Source organism: Pleurodeles waltl, chromosome 3_1, assembly GCF_031143425.1.
Source record: "Pleurodeles waltl isolate 20211129_DDA chromosome 3_1, aPleWal1.hap1.20221129, whole genome shotgun sequence".
Classification (NCBI taxonomy): Eukaryota; Metazoa; Chordata; class Amphibia; order Caudata; family Salamandridae; genus Pleurodeles; species Pleurodeles waltl.
The window spans coordinates 1,501,727,640-1,501,754,534 of NC_090440.1; the positions used below are offsets into that span (position 1 = coordinate 1,501,727,640).

General features: G+C 42.0%; 1 protein-coding gene across 1 annotated transcript in view; it reads left to right on the plus strand.

Annotated features, from left to right (window-relative positions):
- Positions 1-26,895, plus strand: part of KYNU (kynureninase) — a 915,617-nt gene that overhangs the window by 225,943 nt on the left and 662,779 nt on the right. Inside the window, exon 3 of the mRNA XM_069225084.1 lies at positions 15,373-15,493. Within this exon, the coding sequence (XP_069081185.1) occupies positions 15,373-15,493 (121 nt within the window). The remainder of the gene's footprint in view (positions 1-15,372; positions 15,494-26,895) is intronic.

Below are 26,895 nucleotides of genomic sequence, written 5' to 3' on the forward strand. Positions count from 1 at the left end.
TTTATTTTGAACACTGTCTCATTCAGCAGCCGCCTTCTCCAGTATGCCACAAACAGTTAGGAGCACACCTGCCTAACATCCCAGCAAATAATCTGCCCCATTGCATCATGATAAATGTAGTTTCCTCAAAAAACGAACTCAGTTACTTTTAAATATTTCACCTCTAAATAGGTGCAGCCTTTGCTGTGCATCTCTGGACACATGTGTTTCTGGGTTAATCCCTTCTTCAGCAGAGAACAAGTTTGCGGGGTGCTGGAAATGCTGCCATTAATCATCCGGTTTCAATACCTCTTCACTGGCATGCTCCAGAGCTCGTCAGCCCAGTGGCTCAAGGGAGCCTTTTTAAAGTCACAAACAGTTAGGAGCTCACCTGCCTAACATCCCAGCAAATAATCTGCCCCATTGCATCATGATAAATGTAGTTTCCTCAAAAAACGAACTCAGTTACTTTTAAATATTTCACCTCTAAATAGGTGCAGCCTTTGCTGTGCATCTCTGGACACATGTGTTTCTGGGTTACTCCCTTCTTCAGCAGAGAACAAGTTTGCTGGGTGCTGGAAATGCTGCCATTAATCATCCGGTTTCAATACCTCTTCACTGGCATGCTCCAGAGCTCGTCAGCCCAGTGGCTCAAGGGAGCCTTTTTAAAGTCACAAACAGTTAGGAGCACACCTGCCTAACATCCCAGCAAATAATCTGCCCCATTGCATCATGATAAATGTAGTTTCCTCAAAAAACGAACTCAGTTACTTTTAAATATTTCACCTCTAAATAGGTGCATTCTCCAGTATGCTACTTCTGCTTGCCTCCAAAATGGTGAAAGTGTAGATTGTGGGTCATAGTTTTGTGTTTTGGGCCACAGAGAGTGCTAGAGAGAGTATCATTGACAGGGCCTTGGGTTTACCTAATATAGACATTACTTGGGTTGGCCAGAGAGGGTTAAAGTGGCATTACTTGCTGCCTTTGGTTAAAAGCATTGTGGGTTTACAACACCCAGACCTCATGATTGTGTACTAGGGTGGCAGTGACGTAGGGAAAATACTTAGGTAGGACAGGACATCCTAATGAAGGCTACCTTTGGTTAAATTAAGGGACTTTTTCCACACACTCCTGTGGTGTTCTCCAACATTTGACAAAGACATAAGTGGAAGTGGTCAAATGAATTCTGTCCTCAAATAGACACATCCAAGAAACATGTCAATAAAACTGTTTCTGAATTCCTCAGAGACCACAATATGGGATGAATAAACGACAACACTTTATACTTTGATATGAACATAATATATGGGCATAATGGAGTTCATTTCATAGGGAAAGTCAAAAACAGTGCTCCTCAACAACTTGAATGACTGTATCCTGTTTTATGTGTAGTTATCGTCTACACATCATAAACACAAAGACTCTTTTCATAGTAAATTATTTTTCCAAACACTGGTTCCTTTAATTTTTAAATCTTTTTTTTAAACTTGTTTGTATCTGAGGATCTGTTATGGGTTCACAAACCAAAAGCACAAGTCTAATATATGATAACAACACTTGAGGATGTGTCAGTGGATATGTGAGTTATTTTATCAGTGTATGGGTTGATGTGTCATTGGCAGTATGGTTCATTGAGTGTCTAAGTGGGTCTGTGAGTGGGTGTGTCAGTGTCTGTGAGTTGGTATGTGAGTGTTTGTGTGAGTCTGTGTGGGTCTGAGTGGCTGTGTGATTGTGTGGGTCTGTGATTGTGTGTGTCTGTGAGAGGACGTGTGAGTGTCTTAGTAGGTCTGTGAGTGGGTGTCTGAGTGAGTCTGTAACTAGATGTTTGGATATCGGTGTGGGTCCTATGAGAAAGTGCCTCTTTTGACATGGTTAGTCCCTTATGTTTGCCTGGAACATTATGTGCTTTCAAACTGTAAGTGCTGTGGGCCCCTACTAAACAAGTTCCCAGAGCCAGATCGCTTTCCCTACAATTGTACTGTGATTGGCATTTCAGCCATCCTTGTAAGTCCCTAGTAAATAGTACCCCTGGTACTGAGGGCATGGGTAATGAAGAGGGCTCTCCAGAGATACAGCACCATTTGTGCCTCTCTGAGAGGCCCCACACCAGCCTCATGCAAACTGCCATTGCACGTGTATGACAAGGTATACCTAAAGTTGCAAACTCGACATGGCACTATAGCCCTAAGGCTGGGTGTACTATAATGCATGTGAGGGTATAAGTGTATGAGCAGATATGCCCCTAGTGTGACTTTGCCAATTCTTCAACACAGAAACTTTACAGGGAAGCCAAGGCAAATACATGTACTTGACATCGGTCACGACAAGTGCCCCAGCTACATGATGGCATCTCCGAACCCTGGGTTGTATGGTATCAAACAACTCAGAGTAATAAATCCACACTGAGGTCATTGTGGTATATATTATAAAATGAACCCAGGGGACACTTTAGAGATGCCGCTGCAAAACCTAATAATCCTGGCATGGTTGCTGACTGGTCGCAACCTGCCTGTCCCCCCAGACATGATTTTGGTCTCCTGGGGTGAGAGCCTTTGCTCTCAGAAGCCAGAAGACACAGCCTTTCCTCAGCAGAGGTGTCAAACCTCCTCCCTCAGGCAGGCAGTCTGCTCCAGCAGTCAGCTTCAAAGGCTTCGCCAGCTCTGAAATCTGACCATGCCTCTGTGGCTGACAGCAGAAGGCAGCCCAACGGTTCTACTTCCACTTTAGGTGGGAAAACCAGTGGGAAACCTAGCAAGAATAGGTGGAGTGGCCACCCTCAGCCTGCACCTTCCCTCAGGTATGGCAGGTGCAGTGACCACTCCATTTCATTTTCCTCCATCTTGGTAGGAAAATAGCCAGTAAGGGTCAGGTGTGTGTCCTCTTACCACAGGAAGTGGTCACTTAATGGGTGTAGCCACCCTAATGTAGGTGGACCATTGGCCCATACCAGTTACTTCCCCTAACAACCCCAAAATGCAGTATTTAGAAGGCATCCCCTCTACAAGATCTCAGATTTGATGGACACAAGAAGACTAAGACAAAGAAGCCCCAAGGCACAAGAACTGAAGTCTTGCTGCACAAAGAAAAAAAAAAAAAACCCTGCCTGCTGCTCCAAGGACTTGACCTTCACAGCTGAGGTGTCACACATAAACATGAAGGACTCACAAAACCACAGAGCACCTCCAGCATTTAAAAAAATGCCAAGAACTTCCCTCAGTGTGAAGGTATCACCCTCCTGCACTCAGCAGGTAAGGAATACATGAAGTCCGGTGCACTTACCTGGTGCTGACCAATGACTTGGACCCAACAGCCCATCTAAAAACTGTACAACAGCTTCAGGGACTAGACCTGCCACAGTGCCAAGTTTGGTGGCCCCTGGACTTTCTGGGGCTGTGGCGTAGACATACCTGGGGTTACGCACCCCCAGTGTTGGACACCAAGAAGGACACAGAACTCCCAAAAGTATAGGAGTAAACACCAGTTGAGGGGCTTCAGGACACCCAAGATCCACCCACTGAGTAACCTTGATGACCTGTGACCCATTCTAAAATCTGCCTTCCCCTGACGGCGAGGACTCCAAGATGCACAATGCCTGGCTGACTAATCTGCTCTGCACCCGGCCTCCCTGGCCCCACACTGATCAACCAGCTGTGCGTTTGTGGTCCCCAAGTATATATATATATGTATATATATATATATAAATATATATACATTCATTGAAAAAACAGGTTACAGGGACGGTATGGTTAGGAGATAGAATTATTACAAAAAACGTAGAAATTCACTAAAAAACAAAGGCTACAAGGACATGATAGCTAGTTTCAGATTGTGCATGCACATAACTATAGAAATTCAGCTATTATAGTTAGAGTTATTTTGAGAAGAAGGTTGTGCACAGTGCAGGTTGGCCACAGGGCCTGTCTCTGTCAGTGTATGTGTCAGTGGGTGCGTGAGTTTCTGAGTTGGTCTGAAAGTGGGTGTGTGAGTCTAGCTGTGGGCCTGAGTGGGTTCAGGAGTGGGTGTGTGAGTGGGCACCTGAGTCTCCGAGTGCAAGCATGAGTGAATGAATTAATGTACGAGTGAGTCTGTATTTTTTCTTTCCAATTTTTCCATAATTGTGAATATTTTATTGAATAAATTGAAGAACTTCTGGAAAATTCAATATCACTCTCCGTCGCACAAAATTATATTAAACCTATGATTTACCCCTAAAACACACCTATATTACACCCTGGGGTCAGGGTACCTTCACTCTGACCCCTTATGCCACTTTCAATTTGAATTTCACTCCCCCCAGGACCATGTCCAGTGAAATAAAATGGTAGTCACAGCTTTCTAGTCAGGTTGCGGTCAGCCAATTGCAATGCTTCATTTTCGCACGTGTATCCATGAAACTTCGTCAATTACACAAATTATTTGAGTCTAGAGATATACAAATGTATTTGCCTTAAATATCTCCTAAACTGCTCAATGGATTTACACCAACAAAGCAAAAGATCAAGCTGTGTACCAAGAGCCAGCATTTTGCCAAATTTGATGTAATTCCACCCAGTGGTTGAGGATGTAGCTGTGTCTAAAGGTCTTACGAGAATTAACAGGGAAAACAACACTTTTTTTATCCTTCTCTTTTTCTCGCCCCCCGCTTCATGGATTACACCAAAACTTTCTGTGCGCAACAAGAAAACAAGAATCACTGCAACACTTTTTTGGGAAAATTTTGGGAAGATTTGTCAAACTGTGCCACAGATATAGGCAGGTAAAAAAACATGGTCCTAACTAACTACCTTGCCTTTATATATATATATATATACATATACATATATATATATATATATATATATATATATATATTACCTAGTGGCAGGTAACCACTGGGTAGTTATAGTTAGGATCTGTTTCTATAGAAGACGTTTTATTTTGCTAATATTGTTGGCGCTGTTTAATGAGTTTTCACTAAATTTTTCAAGAAAATATGATGCTCATTGCAGCGCCTGTCTGAAAAGTTCTGGGGTGACCATCAAGCGGGGGCCAAAACACTTTTTCTCCATTCACTTTACCATAGGGATTTTGAACAGTGATAGCGCCTAAACCACTGTACTGAATTACACCAACTTTGTCAGAAAAGTATCTCTTGGTCCAGAAAGAGGCCTTTTTGATATTTGGTTTAAATTTGTTTAGTAGTTTTAGAGATATTGAAGACAATCTAAATATGTATATATAGGGACATGAAGGCTTCAAGAACCCTGCCGATCTCGTGCTAAGATCTGATTGACTGCCAACACATCAACAAGGAAGTGTTGGCAGCCATGTTGGGACTCAGCTTCAGCCGAGTCCCAGCAAAAAAACTTAAAAAAAGAAAAGGCGCTGTGTAGGGGTACCCTGACCCCTCAGCTCTGGTGTGGGTGTCACAGAGGGACCCCACCCCAGGGCAAAAACCTTTTTAAAAAATTTGTCAGTGGAAGTTGTGTCGGATCTGCCAATCTGCGGAAAAGTTTAAAAAACAAACAAGTGTGGACTCCCGTGCTTGATAATGCGAGACCTCAAGGTGGACCAAGTCCCAGGGACATTGCCATTTTAATGCGGGGTGGGCTGCCCCTCCCACTGCCCAAGGGACTGGCACTTCTCCATGCACTAAGGAAAACTAATGCAGGGGGACCACCCAGCCCCCATAGAGCCCCGGGACCCACCACCTACCTGGGGCACTAATGTAAACGAATACAGGCAGATTGCCCAGCCCCGGCAGCCACAGGGACCACCACCTCTCTGGAGTACTAATGTGAACTAATGCGGGGGGCCACCAAGTCACAGCAAACACTCCGCTCAGATGAAGTGAGAGCTATCAAACAGCTCTCACTTGGTACGAGTGGAGATTTCTCTTGTGTCAGGCAGGGAAACAGAGTAAATATCCCTCTCACTCTGTAACAGAAATGCTGGCTGCCACAGGAGATAGGGAGCTGGTTGGGACTGCGAGTGCCTTCACACTCCCCTGCAGTCCCCAACATTATCACTGGGTGCCCTGGGGGTCACTGAGGTAACATGGCCGAGATTTGTCCTGGGGAGGGGAGACAGGCAGGCCCCTTCCCCCAACAAATTTAAATAATTTGGTCAGGCCCTGGGGGATGGGGTCCCTGGGGCCAAGACTGGCCAGGGTAGAGAAGCCATGCGGCCCCCTTTCCCAAAAAATACAATAAATGTTTAGGCCAGGCTGTGTGAGATGGGGTCCCTGATGCCACGATCAGCCTGGGGAGAGGAGGCTGCATGCCCCCCTCCAAAAAAAAAATATGTTTAGGGTAAGCCCCGGAAGATGGGACCCCCGGGGTCGATATCAGCCTGGGAGGGGAAGCCGTGTGGGGTGGGGTTGGGTTGTTATAGGGGTTGGCTGCAGGGCCTGGCCACAGGCCAAACCCAGCTGTGCAGAGCACAGGGTTGGGTCGTTATAGGGGTTGTTCGCAGGGCCTGGCCACAGGCCAGGTTCTACGGGCTACCATCGCCTCGCATGGCCAGAGGCTGTGCACTGTGGTGGTTAGAGTAACGTATAGTAATGGAAATTACTTTACATTAAAAAGAAGTTGAAATTCACTTTAAAAAAAAACAATGGTTACAGGGACGTTATAGTTAGGAAATAGAATTTAAAAAAAATAGAAATTCAGTTAAAAAACCAAAGGTTACAGGGACGTTATAGTTAGGCTCACATTTTAAACGTACCAAACCATAGAAATCCATCAGGTATAGTCAGAGTTATCTTAAATAACTATAACTCATGCGCTAAGGTAACTATAATATCAATGTGACATTTGCAGTAAATTTATTTACCAGAAAACTATGCATTGTGGGGCTGCAAGTTATAGCCTTAAGGCACGAGTTACCTTTCTACACAGGTCAAATTTATAAATAATACTTGCGTGTGATTTTTAAAGTGACAGTGGAGTACAATAAAAATAGAAAACAGACATGAAAAAGTTGGTGCTGAGAACGATTACATTTTACAGTTGCCGTCTTTGACTGATTTAGCCATACACTTAGTCCAAGTACATCATTGGAGATATTACAATTCTCTCACTTGAGGAACAGATTTGTACTAGTTTGTTTTCAGGAATATCAATAATTGTGTAATCAGTAATTATGTTGAAATGTCTACGTATTCATGTAATTTTTACATAATGCACAAAATCAGCCAAATGTTCGACTTGGTTCTGTGCATAGTAGTAATACAGTTCAAAAAATAAAATAAACTTATTAACATAAATATCAAGTTCAATTACTTCCCAAACTACAACCCAAACCTGGAAAGACATTGGCGCATGCATTTTGGAATCAATCCTAAGTGGCTATTCCAGATAATACAAAATTCCAAATATTTTGGCCCAGTGAGCTAATCAATTCTCTTATAATGCCAATCTCATTATAATTGTAGTGATGCCCCAGAGCAAACTATACATTTCCAACAATAGTTCCTGGGTTATTGTTTAACATGAACAATGCTGAATAAGAATGAATTTAACAATTTAGATCTCTGAAAAACAAGTCAAATGGACTTTTTCTCTGCACCTTTGAGAAAAAATAAAAATCACAGTTACAACTCTAAATTATCTAAAACCACTTCCTAAATCCAAGCTGATGTATCCTCAATTAAGGTACATCAGAGAGTAATTTCTACAATATCCGAGAATAGCTCTTTAACTTAGGTGCTCAACCAATTCCTAATTAGAAGTAAGGCCCACTCCTAATGGGATTTTGAACAGTGCCTAGGGTATAATCCCTCTCTAGAAACTTTCTGGTCATAATGTTTTTCTCTTCCTCAAAGAAGAATTCAGTGCTCCAATTATGTTTTGCATGTAAGAGTTCCCCAAAGGGGATACTTTGTATCAGATTTTAATAGGAAAGCCTCTAAAATAAGACAGGCATTCAAGAATCACTGGCATATTTCATTGACTGATGAAGTGATGGCCAAACATCTGACCATGCATCCCTGGTCGACTTTTAGGAAATGCAAATCATTAAGGGACATTCTGTGTAGAAGCATGATCAAAACCAAGGAGCCTACAACCTTACAACAGGTTTCTATAAATGCACAAGATGTAAGGCATGTAAGTATAGTGTGAACATGAAAAAGTTAAAATTGTAATTATGAATGAGCTACCTTGTGTACAAGTTTTGCCTGTGTTATCTCCTTAGATTTAAGAAACTGAAATTGTACTTTATGAAGTAAAATGACATTTACATTGTGGATGTTGTCATCAGTGATGTAATATGAGATGTCATCACTTTTGTCATCAGTGATGCCATTGAACATGTCATGAGTGATGTAATTTGTGAGGTCATAAGCAGTGCATGGCAATGGCGAAAATTATAGTTGTGGTAGCTATAACTGCTGAATTTCAATATTTTTGTATGGGTAAAATGTCAACCTAAATATAATGTGCATATAACTTTTGTTTTTTGCAGTGATTTTCAGAGGTTTTTTAATTTTATTTCCTAACTATAACTTTCCTTTAAACTTTGAGTTTTCAGTGAATTTTTAAGGTTTTTTAATTTAACTTTCCTTACTGTAATGCCCATTTAACATTTAGTTTTTTTCAGTGAATTTCAAAAGTTTTTATTAAATCTATCTGTCTATACCATTTGCCTGTTTTGTGAATTTTTATTATTGTTTGATTTATTTTTCTGTAGTTTATGTCAGTCTAGACTATGGGGGTCATTCTGACCCTGGCGGTAAAATCCGCCAGGGCCAACGACCGCGGGAGCACCGCGAACAGGCTGGCGGTGCTCCCATGGGCATTCTGACCGCGGCGGTACAGCCGCGGTCAGAAACGGAAAACCGGCGGTGTACCGCCGGTTTCCCGCTGCCCTGGGGAATCCTCCATGGCGGCGCAGCTTGCTGCGCCGCCATGGGGATTCCGACCCCCATACCGCCATCCTGTTCCTGGCGGTTTTGGCCGCCAGGAACAGAATGGCGGTATAGGGTGTCGTGGGGCCCCTGGCATGGCCAATGGCATGGGCACTGCAGGGCCCCCCGTAACAGGGCCCCACAAAGATTTTCAGTGTCTGCCATGCAGACACTGAAAATCGCGACGGGTGCAACTGCGTTCTCTGTGGTTTTTAATTCTGATCATGTGATTCGATTAAATCTGCAGATTTATCAAAAATGTAATAAATTATTAAGGTATATGTGTCACTCTATTTTCACTGATTATATCATTTTGAACTTATTTATAAGCATATCTATGGCAGCCTATATCTAATTTTGAACATACTCACTTAATTTACAAGTTTCCCGAATCTGCTAAATGATGGACTAGCTCTGCGATTCACTCAATAACACACCCAAAACATAGCTACTTATTGGATACTTTAGGACCATATTAATGTTAAAAAAATACACACCCCAAATCAGTTACTTGTTTTCCATCTCTTTACAGAAAAACAGTGCAAAACCTGCATCTCTGTTTGTTTCTTTTTTGATGAACAAAAAACAGAAGACAGAATAGTATCTGAGATGTCCTCAACAGAAGCTAAAGATCGTGTAGTTGTTGAGGACCAGGAAGAAGCACCAAAAACAAGAGTGATTTATGGGGGTATTTCACCATTCCATCAGGTGAAAAAAAGGTAGCCGCCAGATTTGAGCAGTGTACTATTTGCAGGAAGCAGCTGTCCCAGGGCACTACAAAAAAGCATTCACATGGCACCAGTTCCATGGGGAAACATCTAAGAATAATTCATGAGAGAACCTACCAGAGGATAATGCATGAAAAGACAGCAGGAGCAGGACCATCAACCTCCTCTGTAGCTTTGCAACAACCCACAGCTTAACAGTTGCAGCAGTATATAATAACCCATCACACGGGATAGCACACTGTCTAAAGTGCCACATGCCAATGGGTTTTATTACAACTTCAGTGGCTGCACACCTGAATGCAATCAGTAGTCAACATTATTATTTTTTTGCATTAAAGTTAAAACTTCATGTTTTTGGATTTTGAAGCCTGTTGCTTTTTACTAATTCCCTTGTTATCCCTTTTTTTCTACCTTGTTTGTTCTTAAAATAATTAAATAAATAAAAATATAAAAACATTTTAAAGCCTAAATAAAAACTGTATTGAATTCTACCAAAAAACTGGTCAAAGAAAGAGCCTACTCTGGCCCTGATTTAGATATTGGAGGAGGGGTTACTCCGTCAGAATGGTAACAGATATCCTATCTCCTGAAATCTAATTCCCATTCTATCCTATGGGATTTAGATTTCGGCAAATGGGATATCCGTCACCGTCATGACAGAGTAACTCCTCCACCAATATCTAAATCAGACCCTCTGTGTTTTAAATGTTTTTCTATATACATGTGTTTAAGTGTTTGTGAGTTTTTGTATGTGTATGTATGAGTGTTTCAGAGGCTGTATCAGTGTTTACCTGGGTTTGTCATTGTCTCTGTCTCTGTGTACTTGGATGGGTCAGTGACTATATCAGTGTCTTACTGGGTATGTCAGTGCCTCTATAGGTGTGTACTCAGTAGGTCAGTGGCTGTATCAGTGCTTAGCTGGTTGTGTCAGTGTCTGTATCAGTGGGTGCCTGGGTGTGTCAGTGGGTGTCTATTTGTGTGACTGGGTATGTCAGTGTCTGTATCGGTGTGTACCTGGGTGTGTTAGTAGCTGTATCAGTGTGTGACTGGGTGTGTCAGTGTTTCTACTAGTGTGTGCCCGGATGTGTTGTTGTCTGTATCAGTGCTTGGCAGGGTGTGTCAGTTACTGCATTACTGTGTGTCTGTGTGTATCAGTGTGTCTCTAGGTACATCAGTGTCTGCATTAGATTTTGACTGGGCTTGTAGGTGTCTGTATCAGTGTGTGCTGGGGTGTGTCAGTGGACCAATAGCAATCTTTCTGTCAAATTTGGTCTGAATCCGTCCAGCCATTCAAGCTGTAGTCCTGTCTAAAATCCCTATGGAAAATTGCATGGGGACAATGCTTTTTGGGACCCCCATTTTTCTCGCCCCCTGCTGTACTTCTCAACCCGAAACTTGCAGCACGACACCTGAAGTTGAGTGGCAAACTAGTTTTGAAAATTTCATGAAGATTCTTTAAATGGCGTGAAAATTATTGGCAAAACAAAAAATGCTTTTCCTATGGAAAGTAGGTCCTAACTACAACTAAATATGGGGGCCAATCAGTAGGTAATATATATATATATATATATATATATGTATATATATATATATATATATATATATATAGTGTGGTGGTAGACATCTTTTCATTAAAGGTAGAGATACCCAGAGATAGGAATTCCTATAATTTTTGTCCCTTAGTAACTATTGCACATGTTACGTTGGTGAAGGTTTGAAAGTTCTGTAGCATTTGGTAAAGGGGGTGCAAAGAAAACTGGGGGAGGGAAAAAACGATTGGACTCTAGTTCATTTTCCATAGACTTTTGTATTTCACGTAGTGCAATAGCGGTCAGTCGTATTTTAAGAAAATACTGTGGGATTGAAGATTATGGTGTGCAGGTGATCCTCTTGGTGGTTGCAACTAAAAAGAGTAAGTATTTTTAGAGTTGTGAGCATTTTAATCTTAATGGTATTTGTTAGTGTGGTGGTTTTAAGGTATCTCAGTACATAGGATGACAATCATTATCTGATTGGATAACTATCTTCATACAAACTGCAGGCAGCCATGTTTTTTGAGGCCACTTAGCTGGTGTTGTAGCCTAGGGTCTCAAATATAAGTAATTATTGGGTTTCAGGTGTTTTCCTTACCTTTTACCACATACTTATAGTGATAATTGGTAGAGAAATATCATTAAGTTGTGTACATATCTGCCTGAGTGTGTTTTTTCCAAATGTCTAAGTTTACCTTTGTGAATCTCACCCATAGGATTTAATGCACTTGTAATCTGACTGACGGGATATCCGTAACATTTGAGATGGAGTAACCCGTCTGCCAGACTCTAAATCAGGCCCTTAGTCTACAGACCTTTGTTGTTTTATTCCTAGTGTTTGACTTTTTCATTTAGTGTTTCATCATCGCCCCGCACCTCCAGACCGTCATCAACTCTTCTTTTTCTTCTGCTACCTTCCCCGAATGCTGGAAGCACGCTGAAGTCAACGCCCTACTAAAGAAACCTACGGCTGACCCAAGCGACCTGAAAAACTTCCGCCCCATCTCTCTTCTACCTTTCCCAGCCAAGGTAATAGAAAAGACCGTCAACAAACAGCTGACCACCTTCCTGGAAGACAACAACCTGCTCGACCCTTCACAAACCGGATTCCGAACCAACCACAGCACGGAAACCGCCCTCATCTCAGTCACAGACGACATCAGAACCCTGATGGACAACGGTGAAACAGTCGCCCTCATTCTCCTCGACCTCTCGGCTGCCTTTGACACCGTCTGTCACCGCACCCTAATCACCCGCCTACGCTCCACCGGGATCCAAGGCCAGGCCCTGGACTGGATCGCCTCCTTCCTCGCTAACCGCTCCCAAAGAGTTTACCTCCCTCCGTTTCGCTCAGAACCCACCAAGATCATCTGCGGCGTACCTCAAGGCTCATCGCTCAGCCCGACACTCTTCAATGTCTACATGAGCCCCCTCGCCGACATCGTACGCAAGCACGACATCATCATCACCTCCTACGCCGACGACACCCAACTTGTACTCTCCCTCACCAAGGACCCCGCCAGCGCCAAGACCAACCTACAAGAGGGTATGAAGGACGTCGCAGATTGGATGAGGCTCAGCCGCCTAAAGCTGAACTCTGAAAAAACGGAAGTCCTCATCCTCGGCAACACCCCGTCCGCCTGGGACGACTCCTGGTGGCCCACGGCCCTCGGCACCGCACCGACCCCCGCAGACCACGCCCGCAACCTCGGCTTCATCTTGGACCCTCTTCTCACCATGACCAAGCAAGTCAACGCCGTGTCCTCCGCCTGCTTCCTCACTCTCCGCATGCTCCGCAAGATCTTCCGCTGGATCCCCGCCGACACCAGAAAAACCGTGACCCACGCCCTTGTCACGAGTCGCCTGGACTACGGCAACACCCTCTACGCCGGGACCACCGCCAAACTCCAAAACCGCCTGCAACGCATCCAAAACGCCTCGGCCCGCCTCATCCTCGACGTACCCCGCAACAGCCACATCTCCGCACACCTGAGACACCTGCATTGGCTCCCAGTCAGCAAAAGGATCACCTTCCGTCTTCTCACCCACGCACACAAAGCCCTCCACAACAAGGGACCGGAATACCTCAACAGACGCCTCAGCTTCTACGTCCCCACCCGCCCCCTCCGCTCCGCTGGCCTCGCACTTGCTGCCGTCCCTCGCACCCGCCGCTCCACGGCGGGTGGGAGATCTTTCTCCTTCCTGGCGGCCAAGACCTGGAACTCCCTCCCCACCAGCCTCAGGACCACCCAGGACCACTCCGCTTTCCGGAGACTCCTAAAGACTTGGCTGTTCGAGCAGCGATAACCCCCCCTTTCCCCCCTAGCGCCTTGAGACCCGCACGGGTGAGTAGCGCGCTTTATAAATGTTAATGATTTGATTTGATTTGATTTCCATATTTACATAACAAGCATCCTTAGTCTTCTTATAATATCGGGGCTAGCACACTAAGGGCCTCATTACGACCTGGCGGTGCTGGCAGTCCTAATCACCCAGGGCAGCGTTTCCCTGGGGATTACAACTTCGTCTCCGCCAGCGATTTCATGGCTGTAGCACTGGCATCAAAAGGCTGGTGGAGAATGGGTACAGGGGCCCTGGGGGGGTCTGCACTGCCCATGTACTTGGCATGGGCAGTGCAGAAACCCACCCCCCCAACCCGGCCAGCACCATCACAAGACAAAGCAGACAAGGCAGACAGAGAATATCCCCCCCTAAAGAAAAACTCTTCACACCACACGCCACTAATTTTTTGTACGGTTCTCCGTCGATTACCTTCCTTAAAGAATAGTAATCTTGCAGGAATAATTTGTGTTTATACATCAAACATGTCCTAATTGTATTCATAATTTGGTATTTTTATGGTTTTGTGAATCTGGCTCAGCTATAATGCAAAGCATACAGCGAACATAGCAAGGGTGCTGGTGCACCCTACACAGTACAGCATTGCCGCTGTCTCAGTTACAAGCCAGAGACAATGCTGTAAGCCGTTTCCCGCTGACCCAGTGGGAAACTCATAATAGACCTGGTGGGGAGGCAGCTAGAATGGCGGCAATCTACCCATCAGTATTTTGGTGGATGGGCTTTTCTATCTGCCGAAATCGTAATGACTCCCTATGGGTACCCAACTCAATACATCAAACTTTGTATCTAGAAGTTGTATTGGTCTTTCTTCCCATTGTTAAGAAGAAAGTAATACTTCACACTTTGTATTTTTTGAAAAAATTGTTCATAGAAAATTGCTGGTTATTGAAAAACCAACAGATTACTCCTATAAGCTTGTGCCTCTTTGTGGAGTAATTTTGGAATTTGCAGAGAATTCCAGTAGTAACCCCTAACAAGCTGCTGCACTTACAATTTTCCCAGAATACTTTAGTGTATTTATCGATACACATGTGGAAATTTTGCAGCCAAACATTTATTCATGTATTTCTAAGGAAATATTTTCCTTATGGAGAATTCTGTTACAACCTCTGTCCCCAACTATTTTACAGCAGCTGAAATGTCCATATGAACCTCCAGCAGACAATGAGTAATTACTATGTGAATAGGATACAGTATTCATGATATCCCCAGAAATTTCACAATTCTCAGGGGATGTCCAGGTTTTAACCTGTGATTCTGAAGTACTATTGGTAATTACCCTGCAAATTTAAAGCCATTGTGAAATGGGCTCCTTCTTTGTAAATTATGAATGCTATATATGCCCCTCAATTTTAAGCTAGACAATTTGATAATTGACTGTATTCTTGATGTGTGTGCATATAGAGCACAGATTAATGAGTTTGTGATTCAAAATGTTTTTCCATTAACAATTCTTCATTCTTGTGGCAAATCATAAGTAATGCATAATTCTTATAAATTGAGTCTGACAGCTATTTGATAATGAACAATCCATGTATCAGCCACTGTACATTTTAGTTAAAAAAGGAGATTACTTATGGAAACATCTATTTTGTCAACATTACCTTGCTCTAGTTTTGGAGAATATCACAAATTAAAATATCAGTCTTACAATCTCATTCTATACAAGTAGCACAGTCTGAAATAGGAAAATAAGTCATACTCCTATCTGAATTTAATTTATTGAGGTATCTTCTTTTGACCTGTATCTAATGTCTTATCTCTTTTTATCAGAATGTTAATTTATATCTTCTGTTAACCATATATTTTGATCCTTTATTATGAACATGGATTCCAATGTAATACACTGTATTATTATTAATATTTCATGATGTGTTTCCTTTAGCCAACCATACTATCGCTAACATGGAAGATGACTGTGTGTATCTTTGTGGAAATTCACTAGGACTTGCGCCCAAAAAGGTTAAAACATATTTGGATGAAGAATTGGAGAAATGGACTAAAATGTGAGTAATTTTATGAAATGATTGCATTTCTCTTGCAAGGTTTATTGGTGAATATATTCCATTTGTTAGAATAAAAAGTATTTTTCCAAGAGTTTTTAATATGTCTGGCAACCCTTGGATACATGGCTGTAGTATTATCAAGTATATAGATGCTTCAGCTAATTCCATCTATAAAATGTCTGTTAACATGGGCATGATAAAAGAGCTGTGCATTGGGGAATCTTTGGGACGCAAATTAAATGTACCTCATATATTATACTCAAATGCAATGTACATGCAAGGGTTAAAGAATGAAGCAAATTGATTCTTTCAGTACAGACTACAACCTCACTTCAACTTGTGTCCAGTGTTTCCTAACAGTAGTTTTAATCCATTGTTGGGGACCAACATACTGGCTTACCACTGACATTTATTTGTTTCCCAGAAACAATATACATTTTTTTAATTAATTTTGCCTTTTCTGTTTTCAAAAGAAATACATTTTAGTATTTGTTTTTTAGAATTAAGCAAACATGTCAGATAATAGTGTCATAAGGCTACTGTTCTAGCAGCCACAAGAAGTGCTGCCAATGGGTTCTGTGGCACATGAGAGAAATGTAGACATTTTAGATCACACTGAAGCCTTTATTTCAAGGCTAAAGCTACCTCATTTTGGCAAATAATGACATTCACCAGCAGAATAAGGAAAATAAGCGCATTTTAAAGGAAAAGATTGAGTGAAAAAAATGAAGAAAGTGACAGTAAAAGAGGAAACACGTAGAAAGAAAAAAGAAAACATTGAGAAAAAAACAAGAAAAAAACAATGGGCAAAATAAATAATAAAAATGTAAATAAAATTGAAGACAAAGTGAATGAGATGATAGCAAGTGTTCAAACAGAATGTAGAATAAATACATTTGAGTAAAAAAGAAAGGGAGAAATGAAGAAAGGAATTTGAACCAAAGGAAATGTAAAACAGGAAATGATAATAAAGAAAAAAATGTAACAATGAAAGACAAAAAAATGATGAAAACCATTCCCCCCACGGAGAAACTCTTCACTCCACACGCCACAAATGATTTGCTATTTTTTAATGTTCCCCAGCAACTGTCTTACTTAAAGAACAGTTAATCTTGTGTTTTGCAGGAGTAATTTGTGTTTATATCAAACATGTCCAAACATCATTTGACATTTGGTACTTTTATGGTTTTGTGAATCTGGCTTAGCTTGAATGAAATGAAAATTAGAAAGGAAAATAAAATAAATTGAAAGAAAGTGAAAAAAACAGAAGATGAAATCAAAGTTGGAGTATGTAAAAAGGAACAATACATGTAATTCAAAGAATAGAAATGAAACAGAAGAGAACCAAGAAAATAATGTGATAAAAAAGAAAAACAGAAAATGAAAGAATGGTAGATCCTTATAACCTAAGAGATCTAAAAACTTGAATGACATTGAAAAGGAGTGAAATAGCAAATAAGGAAAAGCAAAGCTGACGAAAGCAAAATAAATGATTTGAAAAAAACAAAGAAAGTGAAAGAAAAAAAATAATAGAAGAAGAAAGGAAAAAAAGGACCTAATAAGCAACATATAGATGGGGAAATAATAGCTATGAAAAGAAATTTAAAAAGAACGAATAAAAGGAAGATATTCTTGAGGAATTAGGTGATGAATGCCCTGGGAAGGATCAAAGAAAGACAATGAAAATACTGTTTTATCATCACATGAGTAAAAAATATCAATTTTTAGCCTATTAGTTTGAGGATTGCACTATGAAATGCACAATTTGACCCCTTTATTTCTGAAATGTCACAGCGGAACATCGCAGATCTTTCAGTGGTCATCCTTTGAAGGCAGTCCTAGTTTTCTTAAATACATATTTAGAACTGCTGCTAAATGTAATACCTAATTAGAAAATTCTATACGAATTCTGTGTAGAATTAAGGACACTCCCTTTTTTGTTTTTTCAAATTGTGCACAGTAGTAGAACTCTACTTCACTAACTGTGACAGTTGGGACTGCAGGCAGAACTCAAAAACCTTTGCTCTGAGTTGCCTTGCATAAATATATAAGGCTGTACTTTTTTTTTGTGTTGTGTTTGACAACTAGTACTTTATTTTGAAAACTAATTTCTCTTGTTCAATCTCGTCTTAGTTGTCAGTAGTATTCAGTGCACCACCTTTTTTATTTTCTTTGAAGTTTTGTGGGTATTTTATTCAATTGGCTTTTTTTGTTTTTAAATGGTTAATATGATGCCATGGACATTGTTTTGGAAACCATGTTGTTGCATGAAACATTGCCAATGATGTACTTGGGCTAATTATCTTAAAATCATGTAACAAGTGTGTGCTTAACATACTGTATGTGTCCTAGTGCTTGTTGAGTAGTTACAGTCATGAAGGTTTAAGCTAGTTATCCCAAACATATTTATGGAAATTTATGAAAAGTAGAGTTTGTAATTATATCATCATTTCATCCTATTGGCCCTGATCACCCACATTTATTGACTGACAGTGGTGGTAACTATCTGACTGCGTCCTAGGTGCTGCCAACCAGGCCTAAGGCCAGTTCTCTGTTTAGAAGGTATATGTTAATTAGGCATCATTATAATTGGCTCTGACAACCCCTCTGTATGTCAATAGATTATGCTAGGGCATGTAGGTTTAGGGGCCCCAGTGGAGTTAGTGCACCAATGGGTGCACTACTGTGGTATCTGATGTCATTGTAAAAGCCTGCCTGTCTTGTTTGCTGCTTTTAAAATAAAATTAAGCTCAAATTTCACTTTGAAATTAAAAGTACTCCTAAAGTCTTAAACTACCTTATTTCTACATATGTCACCTCTAAAGCCTGCCCTAGATTCCCCAAGGGCAGGGTGCAGTGTAAATATAAGCAGGGACATTTTAAACATTGTTTTATAAGCCCTGGTGAGGAAACATTTGCCAATTGTGTTTTTCCCCCTTGTAGTGCTCCATAGTCTAACAATGGAAGGCCCTGTTTTTAATTGATAAAGTCTTATTTTTTAGTGAGCAAAATATGTAATTCAAGATATCAAATTAATAGTTATAATAAATCCATTAATGTGCCAAAGTTAGCCGCACCAGTGGGTGGGCTTAGTCAGACCTGCACCTCCGGGGAGATTTTCTCCATCTTGAATTTTTATGGAGCAGTGCTTTGAGATTGAAATATGCCACACTTACCAGGAAGTGGTCATCACTGAAGGTGGCTCACTCCACCCGATTGGTGCCCCCTGCTTGTCAACCCAGAAACCTGCATAAATGTGGAAGAGCTGCCCAGCAACTCAGATCCCTGCTGGAAGAAATCCAAAGAAGAATCACTTGCTGAATCCCTGGTCTGCACTTGAAGGACTGCAACCACAAGGACTGCACCTGCTGCACTCTGGGCTTCATCACAAAAAGGACTTTACATTGCTTCTTAAGATCCAGGAGTGGACTCTCTGTAAACATCAGGTACAAAAGATTTACAGTCACGCAAGCTCTATTCGGTCTAAATAACCATCAAAGCAATAACTTACAACAGTAAAATCATGATCTTTGCATAATAAATATGTAACAGCAAGACTAAAAGATAGATAATAAAAAATAAGATAAAAGACTAGAACATGAGGAGTCTGCAAGAAAAATTACAATAAAACCTACATGTGTGACCCGTCCTATAAATGAGGAGCAAGAGTCAAAGTTCCATGTGTTGGCTGCTTTAAACTTCCTCATCAATAATTTATATTAAAAAAAATCAGTAAATATTTTTTTTTAAGTTAAATAAGGTAAAATCAGGGATCAGTTGATATCAAATCACTATAAACCTTTTTCTTTTAAAAAAAATGTGTGTGTGTACCAAGCGGACGCAAGGAACTTGCTGACCGCACAAGTTAGGGGAATGGAACCATCTCTCAACATCAACCTAAGGGCATCTCTACACGTTCTTATCCCCATGTACCTACAGGCAAGACAAAGCCATTTCCATTGAGCCGTGCCATAGGCAGGGCAAATAAACATAAAGTGCACTACAGTTTCCACAGAACCATTGCAGCAAGGACATTTATCAGATGGCAGGGTGGAGCTCCATGAGCTAGAAAAGGACTTCAAAGGGAGGCTTCCATACTTAAAACGATCATACAAACTTTTGCTTAGTTGATCAGTAATTAGGTCCAGGAAGGGTTCAAAGTGGGGAAACCACTTATAATCAAGAAAAAGAGACGTCAACCTACCATGTGAGGTGCAAGGCAGATGTTTCTCCCTAACATGGGGCCAGTAAACAGATTTCAGATGGTCCTTTTGGGCCCTCCTTAAACTATTGGGCTGGCTCCAAAAATGACTAAGTCCCAAGGTATGGAACCATTCTGAGATATGCTTAAACCAAGGGATAGAAAATACGTTTGGTCTGTCCAGTAAATCTTGCAAGGATTCCTTGTAGGTGACTAGTTCAGGGGTAGTCCAGATACGAACCCAAAAAATTAAAGGCCTTAAAGCTATTACATCAGAGATGTGAGGGAACCCTAGGTCCATAAACACTGGGACCAGGGGCGTGCTGCGAGGACATGCCACGAGTGATCTTGCAAAGCTATTTACCCCCATAGATAGCTTGCTAGATTTAGAGCAACCCCAGACCTCAGCACTATAAACCGCGGCACTCTGAGCCTTAGCTAGATAAATTTTAATAGCTGGAGAAACAACTTTCTCAATATTAGACATTTGGAAGCGCAGAATTGCTCCTGACCTATGTGCTAGGAGGGCTGAACTCTTCCCTACCTGGGCCTGCCAATTCATATCATTACTGATTCTCACCCCTAAATAATCAATGGAGCATACCTTGCTCAGGGAAACCCCATTATGCAAGATATTACATCGTTTAGAGCTGCCAGGACCAAAAATCATGAGTTTTGTTTTACTAGAGTTAAGTTCCAATCCGTGATCTGCACAAAACACACTAAACCTATCCAGGAGAACCTGAAGATCCATTGGTGTTTTAGAGATCAAGAGAGAGTCATCGGCAAATAAGAGAATTGGAACTTTTGAGTTATTCAAGGAAGGGGCATCGTTTTGGCAGTCAGTTACAACTTGCACTACTTCATTGATAAACAACGAGAAGAGAGTAGGTGCCAGGACACAGCCCTGGCGTACTCCACGCCTGATATTAATACGATCAGTAAGTTCCCCCTGGCTGCCCCACCTTACTCGAGCATAGGTATTCTTGTGTAATCTTTGAATTAGATGCACCAAGTTCATCGGGACGCCAATTTTCTTTAAGACTTCCCACAATTTCTGCCTTGGAACAAGATCGAACGCAGACTTAAGGTCAACAAAAACAACATACAAACTTTGTTTGGCCAGGGTAACATATTTCCAGAGTAACAGGAAGAGTCTAAAAACTTGGTCCATAGTGCTGATTTTTGATCGAAACCGAGCCTGGAGGGGTGATAGGACTTGATTAGCTTGGACCCAGTCCGTTAGCCTATCTAGGACTTGCTTAGAAACAATCTTTTGGAGATTATCAATAAAGCTAATTGGGCGATAATTTTCAGGCAGTCCCACATCTCCTTTTTTATGGATAGGGATAATTTCGGCTCCGAGCCACGAGTCCGGAATTGGGCTACCTGCTGCAATAGCATTGGATAAAGTATTAATGTACCACATCCAAATAACGGGTTCAGACTTGAATAGGTCCCCCGGTATCTTGTCGGGACCAGGGGCCTTGGCTGGTTTCAAGGAATTAATAGCTACTGTGGTTTCAGCCATTGTAAAAACAATGCCCTTCATGGAACCCCCAGTAAGAGGTCTGCATTTGTCACCCGTATAGGCCTCAGGATGCTGTTGCGCAGATGACGCATAAATCTCGGAAAAATTAGCCACCCATCTATCAGGTTGGATATGAAAATTAAGAGTAGCCTGTGCGTCAACAGCCTCCAAAAAGAGCCCTTGTCTCGATTATCGACTGCCTCCAGCAGCTTCTGCCAGATCTCGAATTCCCAGTTTTTCTTTGCTAGGTTCAGGGCCTTAGTATAGCCGACTCTAGCGGTCCTGATCTCCTCCTGTGAGTGCTTGCGGAGGGCCAATTTGAGATTGAACATAGCAAGATCGCAATCATAGTTGAACCATTCCCTGGATTGGATAGCATCTGGAACCTGTCTCACAGTGGTTTCTTTGTAGAAAATGTTCTGTAAAAGATTTATCAATTCAACGTGAATTTTCATGATTGCAAGACTATCGACCACTTGATTTTCAAGACCAGAAAACAACTGTAAGAAAAAGGAATACATTTGTTTGACCAAAAATGGGTTAGATATAACTTTTGGCCAACTAACACGGGTTTGCCTGGAATTTAGGGAAGGGGTCGGGACGTCAGTGATCTCTAGATGTTGAGTTCTCCCAAAGGCTTTATTGAATAGAGTAAGGCATAGAGGGTAATGATCGCTGTCGTAACGAGATTCAACCTTCATATCCAGAATATATGACCAAAGCCTAATGTCAACAAAAAAAGAATCAATGGTACTAAAAGAGCACCCCCGCTTAAAAGTGTGTTATCAGGAGACCCCTGCATCAAGTTCTGCAAGAAGAGCCCAGCTGACAAGCATACAGTGGCCTTTTAAGGATTTGGACTGGGTGCATTCTGGGAATTATAGTCCCTACTCCCAATTAGCAACTCAGAGCTTCTGGAACCTTGGACCATGTTTGTTGACATTGCAAGACCTTAAAAAGGACTTCTGGAAGTTTGGAGAAGTTTGAAGTAGCTGTGAAAAAAGCTCCTTAAGGTTTCCGACCTGTTGATGAAAGTCAAGCCAGCGACACAGAACCATGACCTGGCCTGAATTTCAGGTTCATCCTGTAAAAGCTTTGGAGTTTTTCCCCCATGAACGAGACTTCCAGGAGTTGACTGGGACCGTGTACTGAGCCTAGCCATGGATGACAAATTGAAAGCCAGCCTGGAGGGGAGCCTCGCTCGATAACAAGAAAAATTGGATTTATATTTCGGTAGAGGGATTACTTGTCACCCTCAGCCAAAATCTAAATCAGGCCTTAAGTCCGAGGGTAAAACTATGACGAGGCCTCCATCATGGTCAGCCTCAAACTTTGCCTTTGCCTGGGACAAGCATGACTAGATGTCCGCAGTTTGCGCTGTTTGCTTTTAGGTACTAGAAAGCACATTTTTACATTTAGGCCTCATTACGAGTCTGACAGTCCAAGGATACGTGGTCAAACTGACACATTCCAGCTGGTCAGACTGCCACATTATGACACTGGCGGTCAGACCCCCAGGGGACCACTGTCACCATTGGGAAAATGGTTCCTACAGGCTGACAGTGGTCAGACTCGTGCTGATCACAACCGTTTCTGCCACGGAAAGACTGGTGGAAACCCAGTGCTGGGGGACACAGGGGGACTCATGCACTGCCCATGCCTGTCGAATGGGCAGTGCAGGCCCCCCCCTGCCCAGCACCCTTGGAATACACACTGTCTGCTATAACGGATATTGTGTATTCCGAGGGCCTCTGTGCCACAGTATTAGCTTCTGCTCCATTAGGCCAATGCTGCTGCATGGTTTCCACTGGGATGACAGGTGGAAATCTCAGTTCTATGAGGTTCCGGCCAGTCAGCCCAGTGGAAACCTTGTAATGGGCCAGGGGGAGAATGCCAGCTTTAGAATGGTCTCCTCTCCAGAGGGCTGGAGGGCTGATGGTCGGCCCCTCAGCCTTGTAATAACACCCTTAGGGCCGCCCACCCGCCCGCCCAGCGGGAAAGACCCAGCAACGATGAAGCCGGCTCCGAATGGAGCCGGAGGAGTTGCTGGGGTGCGACGGGTGCAGTGGCACCCGTCACGATTTTCAGTGTCTGCTTTGCAGACACTGAAAATCATTATGGGGCCCTGTTAGGGGGCCCCACGACACCCGTTCCCGCCATCCTGTTCCTGGCGATAAAAACCGCCAGGAACGGGATGGCGGGAAGGGGGTCGGAATCCCCATGGCGGCGCTGCAAGCAGCGCCGCCATGGAGGATTCCCTGGGCCAGGGGTAAACCGGCGGGAAACCGCTGGTTCCCTTTTTCTGACCGCAGCTTTACCGCCAGGGTCAGAATGACCCCCTTAATCTTTAAAAATTCATATCTTGGTTCCCTGCATTAGATTTTTGTCATTTTGGTTTCTTTTTAAAGATAGAAAGATAGAAGCGTTTCCTATTTTTACAAATCAGTGTTGGATTGTTATTGTGTGTTGTGTTTTACTTAGTTACTGTTATGTTGATATTAGATGCTTTCACACCTGTCCCCTAAGTTAAACCTAACTACTTGTAGGCCAAGCTACCAAGAGTTGAGCACGGATTAATTTATTGAGACCTTCAGTGGACCTTATTTGAGACTGTGACCTTACTGCTAAGTGGAGATACCTACTTTCTCTTACTAATAAACCACTTTCCAACAGCAATAAAAACCTTGTAGCTGGTGTTGAGTATTCTAGAACTTGTCAATGTATGCATTTCCAATCATTCATAATTGTAACAGCTAATTTGTGGTCATTTTCCACTCTTCTGGTGTACTTAACCTCAGTCCAAACAACCTCCTACACATGATTCCCCTCAACCAACTTACTTCTACCTACTCACTGAATAGAATCACTCATCCTCTAATTACCACTTGATTTGCAAATGTTGTGCAAATAACTCACTCATTTCTTATCCACCATTTGCTGATGCCTTGCTGAGCAGGGAGTAACTGTTTAAGGCAATGGAATCAGATCAAATGGATCTCTATATACATCAATATAGTAGGTCTGGATGGGAAACAGCCACAACAGCGCGGCTTGACCACACTGTGCCTTTACAATGCAGCCCAAACCACAAATGCATCTTTACAACACATTCCTTAACCACCATAGGGAAAGCATTGTTGGACTGATGTTGTACTTTGAGTCGAACACTTTTCCTATTGTGGCGCAGCCTGGAGTTGGATTAGCAAATTATACTATTCCAAAGTCCAGAGCTTTTCCCAAGGCAAGTCATTCTAATGACTTGCATGGTAAAGGAATGAATTGTAGAAACACACCCATGGTTCGGCAGGCTTGGTAAATGCCGAAGTTGTTTCAAAAGTCCAACTGGTCTAGATGTTTTTCTGTCAGCATTAACAAAGAAAAAGCTTGAGAAGAATTGTGTTGGTTGTTTGAATTAAGGGCTTGAAGTCTTAAGAGTGGCAAAAATGTTCTTACTGATTTTAACACATTTTCAAAGTTCAGATATAAAGGGACAGATCAGATGTCAGCATAGAGGGTATGCCTATGTTAGTTTTGTTTCCCAAGGGTATTATATTATAAATGACTAATTTTTAAGCTGCCAGAAGAAAATATACAGATTTGCTATATTTAAAGTGAAATAAATCCTTCAGAGAATATATCAAGACTTACATATACCCTGGCCACCAGAACAAATGCAGAAGACACATTCATAAAGGCCTTGAACAACACTCACAATTTATGACTGTGGAAACTGTTTGGAGTGATGACAGGGAACCAATGGGTAATTTGGCTTCACTTATGTCAATTCATACTTTTTGTCTCTGCTGTCCTTTGTCTACCTTACTATTACACCAAACATTGAGCGCAAAATATACTCTTGAAGAACTTGATCATCAAGGTAAATAGGTGATCCAAGTCCTACTCATGATAGTAATATGTGGTACAAACAAAATACTCAGTAAGCATGTTGAACCGAGGTCCCGGAAAACGTACTTTAATCTTTATATACAAATATGCTAGCGGTATGAAATAGCGACATGAAAGTATTTTAACTGCTTTGTCTCAGGATATTAATGCAGTAAAATCTTTACCTGTATCAGATTGTCCTGGAAATGTATCTTGTACTGAATAATTGCCTCAGTGTGACTTTCAGTTACCTGTGCACATTTAACTTTTGTTTTAGTTAGTTCTCACTTACTGTGGTCACTTTACTGCCATGTAGGACCTTCTGCGGCTATCGTGGGTGCTACCCACTCTTTGCGCCTTTACTTTAAACATAAAAGCATGGGTAACTTGTATGTTTCTCTATGTATATCTTTAGCAGTACATACACAAGAGTTTAAAAATTGTCCAGAGGAAGCCTTAAATTAAGGGCTTAAATGTGTCAATTTGCACCGAGCATTTCCAAATGAGTAATCCTTCAATTAAGCCAAATGATTGACTGAAAGCATAATTGGCTGGCTGTTTTAACAGAAGTGCAGATTTCATGTGGACACTACTTTTTTTTACAAAGCTACCTAATGGTGAACATCAAACACTAGAATCATGTTGTAAGAAGGACTGTTCATTGGCTTCTTTTTAATGGTGCAGATGTGTGCAGAAGACTAATCTATGTGATGTGTGGAATTAAATGTTCATGATTTATATAGAAGAATCCATTAATTTGTGTGTTAGGTCTCAAAGTCTAAAATATGGGTAGTTATTATGTTTTGGAGATGTTTTTCAACTGACATATTGAATAACCTTTGCAAATGTGTTCGTTGCAATTTTTCAATAATGATATTTGCTTTATTGTAGAAATATAGTGGCACAGGCCTCTAAATGGCTACCTAGAGAGCCCTGTTTTTGCCCACTCTTCATGCCTGTACCTGAGACTGTGACTGAATCTTTGAGAAGCTATGGAAGAAGAGTAGCAATCAGAAGGAGCAATAGTGGATGTCTATGTGGGAAACATAGATAGTGCTGGGGGTGCCCCATTGGATGGGGCCCCACACACTTCTCTGTTACCTCTTTGCTGGGTCCTGCAGGCCACACATTTCACCCCCCAAAATCTACAGGATGGTAGCAATCCTCAGGAAATGAGAAGGGCACCTCAGAATAGACATCTGGGAAGACTAAATAAGTCACCATCTCCCCACACCCTGGATCACTAGGTGAACTTGCAAAGAGTTTAAAGGATGCATAGCCAAGAATTAGTTAGCAAAATTGTCAGCACCCAATAGGGCTACTTCATCTTGTGCTGGTTAGAACCTCTGATATGATTACACCTCCTCTGAAACTCCCTTGAACTACAAGGGATGAATTACTGTGCTCTAGGCTCTTTTTAGGGCAACCAGGGAGACAATGGAAATCAAGGACCAAGATTTCATTGAGGTTTTTAGCAGGCTGGACCATAATCAGGCCCTCTGTGTTTGTTCCTAACTAGCAGGTCAGCTGGCTCTTCAGGACACCAGCACTGGATCCCAGTAAGACTTTCTCCTCCACACCTCTATTCAGGGCCTGGAGATTGATCAGTGAGAAAACAATGGCACACTCACTTGGGGTTCTACTAAGGATTTACCCTAGTTTCATAGCAATGGACATGTATCTCAGAGCCCACCTCAAAGGTGAGTTCTTGTCTAAGGTCATCAAGTTTGGAAATGGGTTGGAGGTAACTAGGTATTGCATGTTACGGAATGAACCCAATGGTAC